Below are 18354 nucleotides of genomic sequence, written 5' to 3'. Positions count from 1 at the left end.
TTGGTTCTTAAAAGATATTTAGGAGTCAGAGTATAAAGTTCTTAAATTAGTTATTTTTTATTTGCACATAGTATATTTTAGAAAGGACCTTTCCTGGAATATGGCTACCACCTATTATTTTTTCTAATTAGGCTCAAGTATATTTTAAATTGGTTTCTGAATTTTCAGTTAAGTATCCAGAAGTACCAAGCTCGGTACCTGAAAGCGTTTTTTCTTCTTTTGATAGTATAAGCAGGAGACATTTCTTCCAGCAAATATTTTTTGCCTGCCAATGTTGTGGGTGCTGGAAATCTTATTTTGAACACTATATTTGATTTTATTTTCTTTCTTGGCTACTATAGAATATTGAGATTGCAGAATTTGGGTATGTACTCCATGGCAGAAAAGATACTGATGTAATGAATCTCTTTGGGGAGAGGGGTAGTGTATACTTCCTGAACACTTAGGATACTTGAAATGCAGCATGTATATGAACAACATGGATATTTTTTCTTTGAAGATTAAGAGAAATTTAAATTACTTGAAGCCAATAAGCATTTTATGTACATTGATAGAATAATAGAGAATTCTGTAAATGGCAGTGACTCCATTTGTAAAAAAAAAAAAAAAACCATCTTGCATAAGGAATTAACTTGAAAATAAGAGTTTTGTTTTTTAAACTTCTGTGTTCTTATAACTTAGAAAATGGGAATTCACTGAAACCTTTGTATATAAACTTTTGAATTAGTTCCCTAAGCTCATTGAACAGATTTCTAATCTGCATTTATACATTTCGCTTGTACCCTTTTGGTTTTATCTGTACTTTGGAGGAATTTTTCTAGCCACATTACCACTCTTAAATCACCTTCCAATTTTTACCATTCTTGTTCCTTGGGCATTTATCTGATTGACAGTCACCATTTGAATAAGTTTTTCTATGAATAAATGTTTTTCTTTTTATGTGAATTTACTCACTTGGAATATGAATATCTTTTTCATGTGGAATGGTTAAAAATCACAATGGAAAGACATTAGTCCTTTCTCTGTGCAGATACTATGCTAGCTGTTGTTGAGATGTAAATAGACCAAGAAAGGTACAAACCATGACCTTAAAGGACTTTACAAAGTTGTAAAGGAAGCGTACAGAAGACAGAAAGAAGGAAATAAAGGGACGATGTTTCTCATTGACTGTATATGAGATAGTACGCTCAATAGAAAAGAAAGATAGCACCAAGTCGTGTCCGACTCTTGCCATCCCATGAGCTGTAGCCTGCCAGGCTCCTCTGTCCATGGGATTCTCCAGGCAGGAATACTGGAGTGGGTTGTCATTTCCTTCTCCAGGGGAGCTTCCCAACCAAGGAATTGAACCCAGGTCTCCAGCATTGCAGACAGAAGCGTTACTGGCTGAGCTATGCCAGATAATCAAGTTTTATCTTGCTCTTAACCTTCTTTTATCTAATAATATTTTTTAAAAAACGCAAAAATCTATCTCCAGGTCTGTAAGGTTTTTAACTAAGTGTTAAACAGATTAAATCTCCAGCATTTTGCCAGTTACTAAGGGGAATACAGATTTATTAGTTAAAATTCTTGCCTTCGAGTAACTTAACTTTTTTAAGGATAGGAAGTGAAACAGTACTTAAACACCTGTGTGAAACTCCCACATTTGGAAAATTAATATAAAAACTTCTGTGTATGAGATAGCAAAAGAGACAGTGATGTATAGATCAGTCTTATGGACTCTGTGGGAGAGGGAGAGGGTGGGGAGATTTGGGAGAATGGCATTGAAACATGTAAAATATCATGTATGAAATGAGTTGCCAGTCCAGGTTCGATGCACGATACTGGATACTTGGGGCTGGTGTACTGGGACGACCCAGAGGGAGGGTATGGGGAGGGAGGAGGGAGGAGGGTTCAGGATGGGGAACACATGTATACCTGTGGTGGATTCATTTCGATATTTGGCAAAACTAATACAATATTGTAAAGTTTAAAAATAAAATAAAATTTAAATAAATAAATAAAATAAAAAACAACTAAAAAAAAATACATGGGACACAAAATGTACTTACATATTTGAATAAAAATGTTCTATCTCAAAAAAAAAAAAACTTCTTAATCTGTTCGTTTTAGTCATGCACATATTTCTAAAAATTAATGGAAACTTAATTCTTTATTTTAAATAACAGAAATGCCCCTTTGGCGCCTTATCAATTGTCAACTTACCAAGCAACTTGGAAAAAGAAACAACACACCGATATTGTGCCAATGCCTTCAAACTTCACAGGTATATTTCCAAGTCAGCATTCTTCTTTGCTTCAGTCAAGAGTAAAATACATTTGAAATTTTCAGAGAAACTAAAAAATGGAAAATAAGTGGTAATAACTTTTGCATCCACTAAAGCAAAATATAATATTATAACATCATGCAGAATAGCATTGTATATGTCAGTGGTTCATTCAGGCTGACATTAAAATTACCTGAGAGTCTTTTTAAAAGTACTCATGCCCAGGTAATTTCAACCCAGTTGAATTACATCTTATCTCTGGATGTATAGTCTGGACATTAGTAAGCTGATAAGGCTCCCAGGTGATTCTAGTATACAACTGGGGTGAGAATCATTGTTGTTATGAAATCCTTCTCCCCAAAATAATTTTTAAGGGGCCTTGTGTTGATTTTATTTATCTATTAATCTCATGATCTACAGAGAATATTACCCTGAGCTTCAACATATACTGTTATTGACAGACATTCTTTGAGGTTTTTAATCTGCTGAACACTAATATTTTGAATCGGGGAGTCTAGATTTAACTAATAAAAAGGTATTTCTCAACCTGCCAGCTTTAAGGGGCCCTACTGCAGCAGGGAGTATGAAGTGGAATATTTCTGGTTGATGTGGCACTTCTCTCCTTGTAAGTAAATGGCAGGCCAAAAAAAAGAAAGAAGGAAAAAGACTGTGAGGTTGCACCTGCTCTGCAGTTTTGTACCAAAACATTTTATTGTACATTAAAACTGAGCCTTATATGTGAAGAAAAATTGTTACTTTAGACTGTGAGTGAAAGTTGAATAAATAAAATTTGGAGTAATATTGGTCATGGATGCATTTCTAACAATTAACAGTTTAAGTTAATCTTGGCTGCTGTTTTTGTTTTTTCCTAATAGCCAATAATATCTGGCATATTTCTCTTTTGGCTTATTAATGAATGTGTGTGGAGTGCAAATGCATCAGAAGACATCGTTCTGGTATTATGTAGCTTTTTCTACCTAAGTCTGAGTTGTTTCATTATTTTTGTACACTTGTGACAGGTTGCCTATTCCTCGTCCGGGTGAAGTTTTGGGATTAGTTGGAACTAATGGTATTGGAAAGTCAACTGCTTTAAAAATTTTAGCAGGAAAGCAAAAGCCAAACCTTGGGAAGTATGATGTATGTATTACCACCTTATAAAAATGAGTATCTTGGGTCAGTTTTATGAGGCTGTGAAGGAGAGAGTATGTGTGATTTTATTTTTTAATGTTCTTATTTTCAAGATTATTTGTGTAATTAGTGCTGAGAAACTATAAACGAAACTCCTTTTTAGTTAAAAATGTGTTAATGCTACTTAATTGATAATTCTGAGATTTTGTAAACTGTTATGTTCCTTGATTTGGAAAAAAAAAAATCCACCTCTGGTACTATTAGTATATTAGAAGCAAAAGTATTCTATTTGGGTATATGTTCTATTTTGTATAACATTTATCCTCTTTGCAATTGTATTACTAAATTCAGATAATTATACATACATTTCTAGGATCCACCTGATTGGCAAGAAATTCTGACTTACTTCCGTGGATCTGAATTGCAAAATTACTTTACCAAGATTCTTGAAGATGACCTAAAAGCCATTATCAAACCTCAGTACGTAGACCAGATTCCCAAGGCTGCAAAGGTCAGTTGCTTTTTAGGAGATGTGTAGTGGGTATTACAAATATTGGTGGACATATGAAAGATAAATTAAACTTGTTTTACTTTGTGACTCTTCTTAATATTGAAGGGACTAGTATTGAAGGAAAATAGTAGTAACTGTTACTGATATATTGTGACAGGGGACAGTGGGGTCTATTTTGGACCGAAAAGATGAAACAAAGACACAAGCAATTGTATGTCAGCAGCTTGGTAAGTGTTTATTTTGTGTATGTGTTTTAATAGACCATGAATTTAACTCATAAAGTTTGATGCCTTTATATGGATTACTGAAATAAATGGGAAAAATCTCTAGTAATTGTCATACTTTCAGCTGAAATATTCAAATGCAGGATGATTTGCAATGCACATTTTACCCTGAAGAGGTAAAATAGAATAACATTAAAGACAATTCCTCTTATAGATTTAACCCATCTGAAAGAACGCAATGTTGAAGATCTTTCAGGAGGAGAGTTGCAGAGATTTGCCTGTGCGGTCGTTTGCATACAGAAAGCTGATATGTAGGTTACTTTATATTCTTGTAAATGTTACCCTTACTTTAGAGTTTTTATTTATAATGCTGCTAAAAGAGCAGTGGCTTGGGATAAATTGTTAATATTAGAAGGAGTAGTGAATGTTTTAACTTTTGAGTGCAGATGTTGAAGCAGCTGTGCATCCATTGCCTATTCCCCTGTTACTCCATCAGGGGTAAAAACTTTACAACTTACGAATTCTAGAGCCTTTTAATATAAGGTCAGGTATTTTGTAAACTCTATTTATACATAGGAAGATTATTTTTTTTAAGATGTAAGGTCTCCAACGAGGCCGGCAAGGTTTTTAATAGTTCAAGTGGAACATGAGGTCTTTTAGGTTATCCTAAATCAGGGTGGCATGCCACGTGAGAGACAAATGTAAAGGCGAGTTTCCTTCCTACCTTTTAATGTCTCTCTTTTCCCAGATATTTTTTGCTCTCATCTTTTTCCATACTTCTACTCTGGCGTCCAATGTAGGCTAGTTTTTCTCCGTATTCTATAATTTTTTGCAAGGCCCTCCTTTCCAAAAACTGTTTGCTTTAGTGCAACTGATTTCAGCCAATTATAAGAGCACTCTGAATTATTTTGGAGTATATCAGAATAGTTTTCATGAGGAGATAACAGTTTGTAAGTTAGCCTAATCTGTGAGCCTCTCCCCATACTTGATATGCTGTCCTGCTTTTCATAATTTCTTACTTCTACTTCTGAACAGAATATAGAAATTTTTACCGTTATGGGATTTTTGTTGTTGTTAAATCAGAAATATTTCAGTGCTTTAACATGCAAGATAGAATAATTATCATACTTGCTTTTCATATTATGTTTGCTTTTCTTTTTCATAGTTTTATGTTTGATGAACCTTCTAGTTACCTAGATGTCAAGCAGCGTTTAAAGGCTGCTATTACTATACGATCTCTAATAAATCCAGACAGGTAAGTAAGATTTGGTGTGTGCCTATGCTGTTCTGTTTAAAAAGTTTTATAAATTTCTAAAAATGCAACACCAGGACCATCAATGTCATATACATGTGCATATATTCCATCTTGGTTTTTGAGCTATCACTTGAACTTAACCTTCCTCTGTCTAGAACAGAAATTCTTAATGCAAGATGCATTTACTACCATACCTGTTTCCAGGGAGCCTAAGAATTATGAAGTGAAGTGAAGTGAAGTCACTAAGTCGTATCCAACTCTTTGCAACCCCATGGACTGTAGCCTATCAGGCTCCTCTGTCCATGGGATTTTCCAGGCAAGAATACTGGAGTGGTTTGCCATTTCCTTCTCCAGGGATCTTCCCCACCCAGGGATCGAACCCCAGTCTCCCACATTGTAGGCAGACGCTTTTACTGTCTGAGCCACCAGGGAAGCAACTATAGTGATATGCAAATTTTTGACATATATTTATGGGTTTCTAGGAAGCAGATCCTTAACTTTTGTCAGATCCTCAAATGGATATGTCGCTTATACACATCATTTAGAACAGAGTAATTCCAGTCGTCCCAGGTCTTTACTGAGCACAAAAGAGTTCTTAAAAACTTCTTAGTAGTCACAACATCATGTATTCGTAGGATGCTGTTGTAGTTTGCAGTTTTTATATCCGTTATCTCATCTGAGCCTCATTAATCTCATAAGTTAGAATCTTTAGGTGGTATTCCCATATTGCAGATGAAGAAGTTTAAGGTCAAAAAAATTAATTATTTCTAGATTTCTAATTTATGATATGGCAAGACTATGGCCAGAACACAGAGTGTTTTTCCTGCATAGCATTTTCTGTTCCATTCTTTAATAGTTGATTTCATAACTTCTTTCATAAGAGAAATCCCTGGGGATCAAAAAGCGAACAGAGAACTATAAATTACAGGGGAGAAACAAGGATGGCTTTCCTGAAGGTTGTGCTTGTCTCTGTAATAAGTCTTGAGCTTTAACAACCATTTGTGGGCAGGTAGCAGAGCCTCCTTTTGAATTATCACACAAAATGCCAGGACTCTCAAACAACTGCTGTCTCAGCAAAAGAGTAAATAAACACATGAGGATGTCAAGGAAACATACTCCTGTCACTCAGTGAGAGCCTTGGGAATGGAGGGATGGTTCCCCTTCAGATCTGTTTATGGACTGGCAGCTCACGTGGATATGGAATTGAAATTTATGTAATCAGGGATGTCTAAAAACCCTCCAAGCTGAGAAAGTAACACAGAGAGAGTCCTGGACTCTTCAGTTCTATGGTACGTAGACGACACAAATATAAAAACACTCCAGAGACATACGCTCTCAACCCTGGTCACACAGGATTTCTTCAGGTAAAGACCAAGAGCTTCAAAGCCAGGGTTATAAATGATAGAAGGAAAGTGTACGAGTGAGCCAGTAAACAACAAACAGCAGGACTTAGATCTTCAAGAACTGAAAGGGGCACTCTAAGGGGCTGGAAGGCAGTATTTAAGATGAGTCAACATAAAGGTTTAAAGCTCTAGAAATATAATACTCCAAAAAAGGTAACAGGTAAATGTTTTAAAAACCCAAACGAATCTAGAAATTAGAAATATAGTCATGACATTGAAAACTCACTGGACAGATTAGACAGGTTAGGGACAACAGAAGAGCATCAGAAACTTTAAAAGTTGACCTGAGCAAGCCACCAGAGTACAACAGAGAATGAGATGGAAAAACAGGAGGAGATTCAGGGACATGGAGAATAGAACAAGATAGAGAACAGAATGAGAAGACGATTGCGTATGTCTTTATAGGCATCTGAAAAATCAAACTGAAAAGATAATGGCCAGGTTTTTTCCAGAATTGAAAAACTTGACTCCTTAGATTCAAGGAACAAATGATTCCTGTACATACTTTGAAGTAAAACTTAGAATATCAGTAATAAAGAGACAGTCTTAGTTGAGGTAAATGGTGACCATTATTTTCACTCCATGCATAGGTCAGGGCATTATGATAGGCTCTTTGGGAAATTGTTGCTGTTGTTTAGTCACCAAGTAATGTCCAACTCTTTGCGACCCCATGGACTGTACCCGACCAGACTCCTCTGTGGGATTTCCCAGGTGAGAATACCGGGGTAGGGTACCCATTTCCTTCTCCAGGAGATATTCCTGACCCAGGGATTGAATCCACAGCTACCTGCATTGGCAGGTAGGTTCTTTACCACTGTGCTACCAGGGCAGAAGCCCCTTTGGGTAATGTAAGAGTATAAAATGCGGTCCCAATATTCAGGGACCTTAGGATCTGGTAGATTAAGGAATACATAAGCAGAGAAATAAAAGGATAATAATTTACAACCAGGTGACATGTATTCAGTCAAGTCACTATTTTCTACGTTATGAGAGCGCAGTACATAGTGGTAAAAGGGATAACATACCAAAACAGATTAGATTGGCAAAGGGAAGAGAATGATTGTTACACGTTCTCTCAGTTGTGCTGGGTCATGATTTTATAGGCATAGGGTCAAAATAATCTCTTTGTAGTGCTAGACGATAAAAAGTTTCAGGAAGTATGTCTGCATTCTGAAATTCTATGATGTATCAAGGCACCCATTCAGTCTTTAATGCTGTAAAAAGATTTTGAAGATCGTATCCTCCAGGAAACAACAAGAAATAGAGGATGGATTAGTGAGAGGAACAATAATGCAAGAGGAAGATTAAAATCCAACAGATAACCCAAAATTAAGTGTAGGGCATAAATTTTCACAGCATAGATTTCTCATTATGCTGTAGATTATTGTTCCAAACCCTCTGAAAATAGAGTGAGTCTTCTAAATATTTTTTAATAACATTTTGGACTTCTGCATAAGATTCATATGAAAGTAGAGAAAGCAGGTGACTTATTTTTTTTCTTTTTAAAAGTACCTTAAAAACCACTAGATAAAACTGCTGCCATATACTGGGTCTTGAAGATTTCAGTGAAAGAAAAGCAGAGAATTATTCCAAGTAATAGAACATTGCCAGTAATGATACCAAGGCAGGATAAGTATTGGCTCACTTGGGTGATTTGCCCTTTTTATTGATGCTTACCACTGTTCAACAGTGGGGGAAAGTTTATTGCACATTAAGAAGGGTATTTCTACTGGAGGTAGAATTTGAGGTGAACCTTAAAGAGTTACATAGGACTTGAACAGATGAGGATTTTAGGCAGGAGACCCTTTCAATCATAGACTAGCCCTTAGACACAGAGATAGAAGAGTAAATTATTCAGGAAACAAAGATCCATTTTTTGGTATATCCTATATACAAATGTAATAAAAGAATGTACAGATACTTTGGTTCAACTCAAGATTTTTTGACTTTACAGTGTTGTGAAAACAGTACATATTCAGTAGAACTATACTTCAGATTTTGGTATTTTCTTGGTCTGTGGTGCTGAGCAGCAGCAGCAAGCTGCAGCTTTCGGTCAGCCATATGTTGAGAGGACAGACAGCTGGCACCCTTGCCACCGTTCTGCTTCTCACTTTGAGTGTAGTAGTCAACACATTACATGCGACAGTCAACACTTTATTGGAAAATAGTAAGTGTTCTGAACACATTTCAGGTAGGCTAGGCCAAGTGTCGTGTTTGTTAGATTAGGTTAAGTATGATGGATTTATCAGTGTAACTTTATAAATTGAATATCTGTAGTAGCTATAGTTTTGGAAGGTCTTAAAAGAAGATCTGAGGATGTTAAATTTGTTTCATCTGGAACTAAGAGCCTTATCTGGGGCCCTGAAGAAAAAAATGAGATTTGTTAAAAGCATATAGCAATATTAAATAGAAATATGACACCCTGAATTAGAATCGCGATAGAGAAAGAAAACAGTGAATTAGACACGCTTGACAATTTAAACAGTATATCATCGTGAATCAAATTGAGTCAGTTTTTATGGGAGTAATGATTTCATTAAATGATTAAATGATTTCATTAAAATAAAAATATGGCTGGTTTTTGTACAGAAAGCTATTAAATTGGAATTTGATGTCTGCAGGTCATTGCTTTTTGAAAATCTTAAACTGAGTTGAATAGGAATGAAATACTACATAAAAGCTTTATGACTATTATTTATTTGCCTGTTTCTACTAGAAGTACTTTTTTTCTTACTAATTAAAAAGTCAGGTCCTATTCTATCCCATTTATTAAGTGCTCCATTTCCAACACTAACCTGTTTCCTTCCTGACTTTCATTAGGTTTTTATCACCTGTAAAACTTTGCTACGTGGTCTTTTTGGTATTGTTTTATATCAATTCCTAGTCTCCACAGCTAATATTGAAAGTTCTCAGATTGAGGATTATGTCATATTCTCTACGCATCCCCTGCTACACCTGTACTGCAACTAGTGTGGGATAGGACAAGTAGAAGGGTTTAATACATAAGTTGACCAGCACAGTAAACAGTGTAGGCCTATTATATAATTATTTCTGCTTTGTAAAGTTTAAAAATGCTTTTAAACATTTTTAGTTAAACATTTAGTAAAAAAATGTTTTTTTTATTAGCAAAACATTTATTTCATATATTCATAAATTTTCATGTTAACTTTTTTCTTTTAGTTTAGGAAAATAATTTGAAATATAAACATTGATTAGAGTCTTATTCCAAGAAAACATTTTATAACTTGCTTAATGTGGTCTATACAGTTAATTTTTTAAAATGTATTTATCTTCCTAAAATTTCCACTATGGTTTTTTTAAAGCTATGTAAATGTTTTAATTATAATTAAATATGATTTTAATTATGTTATATTACATTTTTAAATAAACATCTGTATTGATTTTCAGATATATCATTGTGGTGGAGCATGATCTAAGTGTATTAGACTACCTCTCTGACTTCATCTGCTGTTTATATGGCGTACCAAGTGCTTACGGTGTTGTCACTATGCCTTTTAGTGTAAGAGAAGGTAACTTGAAAAACTCTTCACAGTGCTCTTTCACATCAGTGCTTAGAAAATGTATTGCTGATACTAAGTAAAGTGTTGCTGTCATAGTACTTATCCAAAACTCTGGCCTTATTAAATTTAAAATCACAATAGAATATACATATATAAGGTTCTATACGTCAGTTGTTAAACATAACCTATTTCTTTTTGGAGAAGTTTTTGTTGTGGCTAAAAATATCCTATCAGTTTCACTATTTATTTGCTATACTAAAATGTTCTTTTATATTTTGGCCTCTGTAGCATCCCTGTATTATTAGTCATCTTCTGCTTTATCTTTGACAGGCCAGTACCAGTAGGAAAACTCTTGAAATTCATTTAGTGCTCATCTTGTTTTCATGTTTCAAATTTATCTTTAATCTGTATCCTAAGTTTGTGGAACTAAGGTTATCCAAAAGTCTAATAAAACAGTTAAATATATTATAGTCTGGTGAGTGACTAAAATTCTAATACAACAGCTCAGTATGTGTATTTTCACTTATTCCTACTACTTGCAGGAAAGAGGGACTAGGGACTGTCTCTCTGGTCCATGTGTTTTCCCTACCTAAGCAAGTTAGGCAAGCAAGGTAGGCTAAGTAAAAACTAGCCTACCACTTGGAGAAGGCAATGGCACCCCACTCCAGTACTCTTGCCTGGAAAATCCCATGGACGGAGGAGCCTGGTGGGCTGCAGTCCATGGGATCACTAAGAGTAGCGCACGACTGAGTGACTTCACTTTCACTTTTCACTTTCATGCATTGGAGAAGGAAATGGCAACCCACTCCAGTGTTCTTGCCTGGAGAATCCCAGGGATGGCAGAGCCTGGTGGGCTGCCGTCTATGGGGTCGCATAGTCGGATACGACTGAAGCAACTTAGCAGCGGCAGTAGCCTACCACTAAATGGCTCCTGAAGCAAAATCAGTACATGCTCCACCTGGTATGCCTTCTTCCTTTTAATTTCTTTCCTGTTTTCCTTCACTGCTTCCTCCTATTTTTACTTTTTATGTTTCTTTTCTCCAGCTATGCCTTAAACTGATAATCTAGACATGAAAGGTCTCCTTAGTCCATATCTTGAAAATCCATGCTTGAAAGTCCATATTCCATAAGAATAATTATTCATGTAGCTTTATAGTTCCCTCAGTTGGGCAGGCTTTTCTTTTTTTAAAGCTGTAAAAAGGGTATAAATAGTTTAAGATGTGGGGAAGGACTTAATATCCCTTATCTACCTATATATTTGAGATAGATACTATCCATCTATTGAGATAATATATTTTAAGAAAAAACTTGTGAGATTGCCCAGTTTTTTTTTTACCAGTAGTCTTAAGAGATGATAGCAGAAGCAATTACTGTTTTATTCTCCTCAGTTAGCAACTAATATCAGAGTATCTACTCTCTGCCTAAAGTATTAAGTAGTTCTAGAATCATATTGATAATAACGACATGGATACGTGGCAGTCGCTTTTCATAATTCTAGTTAGAAAAAAGTGAAAGTCGCTCAGTCATGTCCGCCTCTTTGTAACCCCATGAACTATATACATATACAGTCCATGGAATTCTACAGGCCAGAATACTGGAGTGGGTAGTCTTCCCAACCCAGGGATTGAACCCCGGTCTCCCGCATTGCAGGTGGATTCTTTACCAGCTGAGCCACAAGGGAAGCCCTGAAAGTGAAAGTCACTCAGTCGTGTCCGACTCTGTGTGATCCATGGTTGCTAATTCTGTGTAACTATATAATTCTAGTTATAGATGCCATGTCTAAAGCATATGCTGGGAAATAGTTCCTGGTGAGGTTTTAATGTACCCTATCCGTTAAAACTATTGAACTAACAAACTGCGCTTAATCTTTCTGCTTTCCTTTAATATGCTGAAATTAACACGTTATATGTAAAAGCTCTTTATGAACTATAAAGGAATTTTAGCTTGAACTCATTTTTAAATTAAAAAGAAAAAAACATTGCAGTTGGAGTGTATACAGCCGATTTGTTAATTTTTTTTCCACAAAGTCACTTCTCTGAGCTTTTCTTTTCTTACCTAATGGATTGGGCAATTGTAGTAAATGGTCACTTAGATTCCTTTGAGTTTATATTTTTATTTAATGTTTGGTTTTAATTTTTTAACCTCACATTATTCTTAACATGAATTCTTAATCTTAAATGGCTTAAGATTAAAAATGCTAATTTGGGCAGAATAAATGGATCTGGTGATGTGTTCTGTCAGTATATATTTATTGAGCCACCTGTGTTCTAGTCTGAGAAGGCCTAGATTTGGTTCTTAATTGCAAATGAAATGAATAACATCCTAGACTTTCTTTCAAGACTTGCTGAAACTTCAGCTACTGTTCTTCTGTTACACATAGTAAACACAAAAACAGATCTTTTCATTGTTTCCCAAATAACCCGCTTTTCCATTTCTGTGCATCTGCCATTGTGGTTCTTAACAACCTTAGTTTGGAGGGATTTTCATGTACCAGTATGTTAGTTTTTGTTCAGTTATTAAAATCTGTTTAGATTATGTTGTTTGCACAGTAAAGCCAAGAAAAGTTCAATGAAGTTCTTAAAAATCTGCAAAGCTAAACTGAAAACAAATGCAATAAATCATAAGTTCAGCATATGGTTATGTCTCACATGAAAATGAATACTTATAACTTAAATTCTTAACTATTTTATTTCATTTTATATCAATCTGTGAAAATACTCCATTTTACTTGTCATTTTTTAAAGAAAAATTACAATTTTTTTATTTTAAAATACAGAATAAATGGCATCAGAGCCTTTCACATAAAATCTGATGGAAAAAGTCCTATAAAAATCACATAATAATGAAAAGATGTGCTTTGTATATGTGTGGTTTGTATATATAGGCATGTATGTGTGCATGAATTAAACTTGGTATTAGGTACATGAAATACCATGTCGCACTGCTTGCTGTTTAAATCTATGTATAGATTGCTCACAAGAGAGCCTAGGGTTTGGTTTTTATATGATAATTTATTGCTGTGGGAAAAGTCTAGTCTTTAATTGATCTTTGCTAATCTATTTCAATAACTTTCCAATAGGCATAAACATTTTTTTGGATGGCTACGTTCCAACAGAAAACTTGAGATTCAGAGATGCATCACTTGTTTTTAAAGTGGCTGAGACAGCAAATGAAGAAGAAGTTAAAAAGATGTGTATGTATAAATATCCTGGAATGAAGAAAAAGATGGGAGAGTTTGAGTTAGCGATTGTAGCTGGAGAGTTTACAGATTCTGAAATCATGGTGATGCTGGGGGAAAATGGTAAGTTTCCCTTATTCTGTGATATTTGAAAGTTGATTCTGTTTATCCAGCGGCTTCCCTGGTGGCTCAGACGGTAAAGCATCTGTCTGCAATGCAGGAAACCTGGGTTCGATCCCTGGGTTGGGAAGATCCCCTGGAGAAGGAAATGGCAGTCCACTCCAGTATTCTTGCCTGGAAAATCCCATGGACAGTGGAGCCTGGTAGGCTACTGTCCATGGGGTCGCAAAGAGTAGGACACGACTGAGTGACTTCACTTTCACTTTGTTTATCCAATAACTGAGTTTTAATTACTCTGAAAAATTTTGACTCAGTTATATTATAGGTCTGGGAACTAGATTGAATTCCTATATTTCTCAGTGTGGTTCACATTTTGTGACAGCATATGATTTAATTTGTCATTTAATCAAGTTCATATTTCTTATTTTGTTAACCTTCAGTGAGAATTAGATCTTTTTCTAAGTTGGTTTTTCTATGTATATATTGATACAGATGACATTTATTCATCCTAGAAACTGACCAGAAAGGAAAGAATTGGTAATTCTAAAGCAGTCTAGTTTAAAATGTTTTCCTTGCAACTTTGTAAACAGTTATACTACTGACATTTTTAAATAATAGGTTATTGTCATAAATATAGTTAGATGATTTTGAGTGCTGATGACTTCGAGATGATTTTGGAATTTTGTGCTTACAACTTACAAAACTGGAAGAAAAAAATTTTCTGAAGATTGTTGCGGTATATCAGTCTTTAGTTAATGTATTAGTCTTTAGCTTGGTTGCAATTAAATATTTCATGTTAAATGGCCTTTGTGATGACAGTGTCAATCATAACAGTTATTGTCCTGTTTTAACAATAAATTGTGTTCATCAATACTTTAACTAAAAAAGTCAGGAACTAACCCAAGACTTTATAGATCCATTTATTAAAATGGCCGTTATAAACTTTAAATAGTACGTATTCCTCCTAATGAGTTTAGAATGATGCTTGAGAGGTGAATCATGAAAGTTCAAGTAGATTTTCTATATAGCCTCCAGAATTCTGTAGTGTCAGTATGTTTTTTCAAAACTAGTTTCCCAGTTACAACCCAGTAATGCATAGTGATTTACTCTAAATGTGAAACATTTTTCAAATCAATTTGCTTTGTGTTGCCAGGTACTGGTAAAACAACATTTATCAGAATGCTTGCTGGAAGGCTTAAACCTGATGAAGGAGGTACTGTTGTAATGTTGAGTTTTTTTACTCTTTTCCATGTAGTAGATTCTAAAGATCTGAGCAGTTTTCAGTGTCTTATTTATTTGCATTATTTTGCAGGGGAAGTTCCAGTTCTAAACGTCAGTTATAAGCCACAGAAAATCAGTCCCAAATCAACCGTGAGTTATACTGGTATTTTTTTTTATTATTATTAAAGAAGAGTTTATATGTATATATACCTAGAGCATTATTACTCTTACACTCTGTCAGAATGTTTCTCCAAATCAGTCTGGGGCCCCCAAGTGGCTCAGTGGTAAAGAATCCGCCTGCCAATGCAGGAAACAAGGGTCTGATCCCTAGGTGAGGAAGATCCCCTGGAGAAGGAAATGGCAACCCACTCCAGTATTCTTGCCTGGCAAATCCCAAGGACAGAGGAGCTTAGTGGGCTACAAGTCCATGGGGTCACAAAGAGTTGGGCATGACTGAGCAACTGAGCACACACACACAGGTGTAATAAGGTAGCAAAGGAAGATATTAAGACTACTGCAGTCCTTAGTTTCATTTCCACTACTGGGAAAACTATTTTAAGTCTGTTTGGCATCTTTTTCCAAAATAAATCTTCAAAAACCTAATGTGTTTGGTGGTGCAAATGACATCAGGAAAGTGAAAGGCTACCCACAAGACTGGAGAAACTGTTTGCAAATTATATATCTAATAAGGTACTCATACCCAGAATATATAAAGAACTCTTAAAACTCGATTTTTAAATGCACAAAGGATTTGAATAGACATTTTTCCAAAGAAAGGAAACAAATGGCCAATAAGCACAGGAAAAGATGCTCAGCATTGGTAGTCATAAGGGAAATGCAAATTAAAGCCACTGTGAGACACCACATCACACCCACTAAAATGACTTCAATCAGACAAGAGCAAGTATTACTGAGGATATAGAGAAATTTGAACCTTATAGATTGCTGTTACGAACGAAAAACAGTAGAGCCACTGTTATTCAGCCATAAAAAGAAGACACGGATATATATTACAACATGGATGAGACAAAACATTGTGAAATTAACTTCCTTTGATTTCTGCAGGTGTTGTAATGAACTTATTAACTTCAGTAGCTCAGTACTCATATTGAAAATATTTATGATGACTTGACTTACATTAAAAATTTCATCATTGATGTTTTCTATAAACTTAGCTTTTTAAGTTCTCAAGACATCTTATATTCATCCCTGTCATACTGTTGCACATTTTGTTACCTCCCAGATTGCCTAAGATTACTTGATACACATACTGACCTTTAGAAGTATTCCTAGTCTGAAATGATTTCTCCCTTGAAGCAGTCATTTATTTATTTCAGATTTTAAGATTATTGCTTTATTTTTTTTACTTGGACATGATGGGTTTTTAATTTTTTAAGTCTCAAAACATGCCCTAGCTGATAGATAAGCATCAGAATACTATGGATATCTGTTGGCAACAAATTGTTACACTTTTGCTTTGTGGCTTAACTTTGTCAAGGTGCATAATCAGAGTAGTTTTGTACTGAAATAAAATTTGAATACTTTTCCCTTAAAAACAGGGAAGTGTTCGCCAGCTACTACATGAAAAGATCAGAGATGCTTACACTCATCCACAGTTTGTGACTGACGTAATGAAGCCTCTGCAAATTGAAAACATCATCGATCAAGAGGTACTCTTAAAATAATTTTTGTTGTTTTATCATTTTAAATGTTGGGTATCTCTACATGGTTTATTGAACTTCTTCTGCAAATAGGTGCAGACATTATCTGGTGGTGAACTGCAGCGAGTAGCATTAGCTCTTTGTTTGGGCAAACCTGCTGATGTCTATTTAATTGATGAACCATCTGCATATTTGGATTCTGAGCAAAGATTGATGGCTGCTCGAGTTGTCAAACGGTAATATCCCGTTCATAAGAGTATTACATGTGATCATGTGTACTAGAAGACAAATGTGCTTAATATAGCACTTGAATATTTGATGATATAAAACTAAGATCTCAAAATCATGTGTTTTAGTTTCATACTCCATGCTAAGAAGACAGCCTTTGTTGTGGAACATGACTTCATCATGGCCACCTATCTAGCAGATCGAGTCATTGTTTTTGACGGTGTTCCATCCAAGAACACAGTTGCAAACAGGTAAACTATTTTCTAAACCATTCAACCTGATTATAAGTTCCAACACTTTTCCAATCAGCATATAAACATTACTCATACTATTTTAATTTTTAATAAGGAAAACTCTTGAAGTGATTAACTCCCAAGATTATTCATATACCATATTGGATGACATTGGTTAGAATAGTGGGTTTTAGACTGTGGTATAACACTGACTCATGGGAATAAGGATGCAGAGCTTTGGGCCCCTCACCGTCTCTTTCTGGTTATGTTTTGTCTGCTTCTTTATTTGGGTGCGTGACTTGCCCAATTTACAAAGTTAGTGGTAAAGCTTACTATCCCCCAAATATCTGGTATAAATGTACAGCCAAGTTTAAAATGAATGATTTTACCTCTCCTCTTTTTTCTTTCATTTCTCCTTATTGGCTTGATAGAGAGCACTTGAAATATAAAGAAGCCTAACTTTGACAGTTTATGAGAAAGTTTTTTGTTTTTTGTTTTTTTTATTTTATTTTATTTTTAAACTTTACATAATTACATAATTGTATTAGTTTTGCCAGATATCAAAATGAATCCGCCACGGGTATACATGTGTTCCCCATCCTGAATCCTCCTCCCTCCTCCCTCCCCATACCATCCCTCTGGGTCGTCCCAGTGCACTAGCCCCAAGCATCCAGTATTGTGCATCGAACCTGGACTGGCATCTTGTTTCATACATGATATTTTACATGTTTCAATGCCATTCTCCCAAATCTTCCCACCCTCTCCCTCTCCCATAGAGTCCATAAGACTGTTCTATACATCAGTGTCTCTTTTGCTGTCTCGTGCACAGGGTTATTGTTACCATCTTTCTAAATTCCATATATATGCGTTATTATACTGTATTGGTGTTTTTCCTTCTGGCTTACTTCACTCTGTATAATAGGCTCCAGTTTCATCCACCTCATTAAAACTGATTCAAATGTTTTCTTTTTAATGGCTGAGTAATACTCCATTGTGTATATGTACCACAGCTTTCTTATCCATTCATCTGCTGATGGACATCTAGGTTGCTTCCATGTCCTGGCTATTATAAACAGTGCTGCAATGAACATTGGGGTACACGTGTCTCTTTCCCTTCTGGTTTTCTCAGTGTGTATGCCCAGCAGTGGGGTTGCTGGATCATAAGGCAGTTCTATTTCCAGTTTTTTAAGGAATCTCCACACTGTTCTCCATAGTGGCTGTACTAGTTTGCATTCCCACCAACAGTGTAAGAGGGTTCCCTTTTCTCCACACCCTCTCCAGCATTTATTATTTGTAGACTTTTGGATCGCAGCCATTCTGACTGGTGTGAAATGGTACCTCATAGTGGTTTTGATTTGCATTTCTCTGAGAAAGTTCTTTTTTTAATGAGAAATTTATTATGCTTTTA

General features: G+C 35.4%; 1 protein-coding gene across 2 annotated transcripts in view; it reads left to right on the top strand.

The window, feature by feature from the left end:
• The window catches only part of ABCE1 (ATP binding cassette subfamily E member 1), a 32295-nt gene that overhangs the window by 9482 nt on the left and 4459 nt on the right, over nucleotides 1-18354 (top strand). For both annotated transcript variants that reach the window (XM_005217499.5, NM_001083685.1), the window contains exons 4-16: nucleotides 2166-2263; nucleotides 3283-3400; nucleotides 3765-3902; nucleotides 4060-4129; nucleotides 4341-4437; nucleotides 5292-5381; nucleotides 10193-10314; nucleotides 13385-13606; nucleotides 14757-14816; nucleotides 14916-14974; nucleotides 16384-16494; nucleotides 16579-16721; nucleotides 16842-16964. In XM_005217499.5, the coding sequence (XP_005217556.1) occupies nucleotides 2166-2263; nucleotides 3283-3400; nucleotides 3765-3902; nucleotides 4060-4129; nucleotides 4341-4437; nucleotides 5292-5381; nucleotides 10193-10314; nucleotides 13385-13606; nucleotides 14757-14816; nucleotides 14916-14974; nucleotides 16384-16494; nucleotides 16579-16721; nucleotides 16842-16964 (1451 nt within the window). The remainder of the gene's footprint in view (nucleotides 1-2165; nucleotides 2264-3282; nucleotides 3401-3764; nucleotides 3903-4059; nucleotides 4130-4340; nucleotides 4438-5291; nucleotides 5382-10192; nucleotides 10315-13384; nucleotides 13607-14756; nucleotides 14817-14915; nucleotides 14975-16383; nucleotides 16495-16578; nucleotides 16722-16841; nucleotides 16965-18354) is intronic.

Source organism: Bos taurus, chromosome 17 (genome assembly GCF_002263795.3).
Source record: "Bos taurus isolate L1 Dominette 01449 registration number 42190680 breed Hereford chromosome 17, ARS-UCD2.0, whole genome shotgun sequence".
NCBI classification, from domain to species: Eukaryota; Metazoa; Chordata; class Mammalia; order Artiodactyla; family Bovidae; genus Bos; species Bos taurus.
The sequence above is the reverse complement of the archived record's forward strand: the minus strand, read 5'-3'. Positions and strand labels throughout refer to the sequence as shown.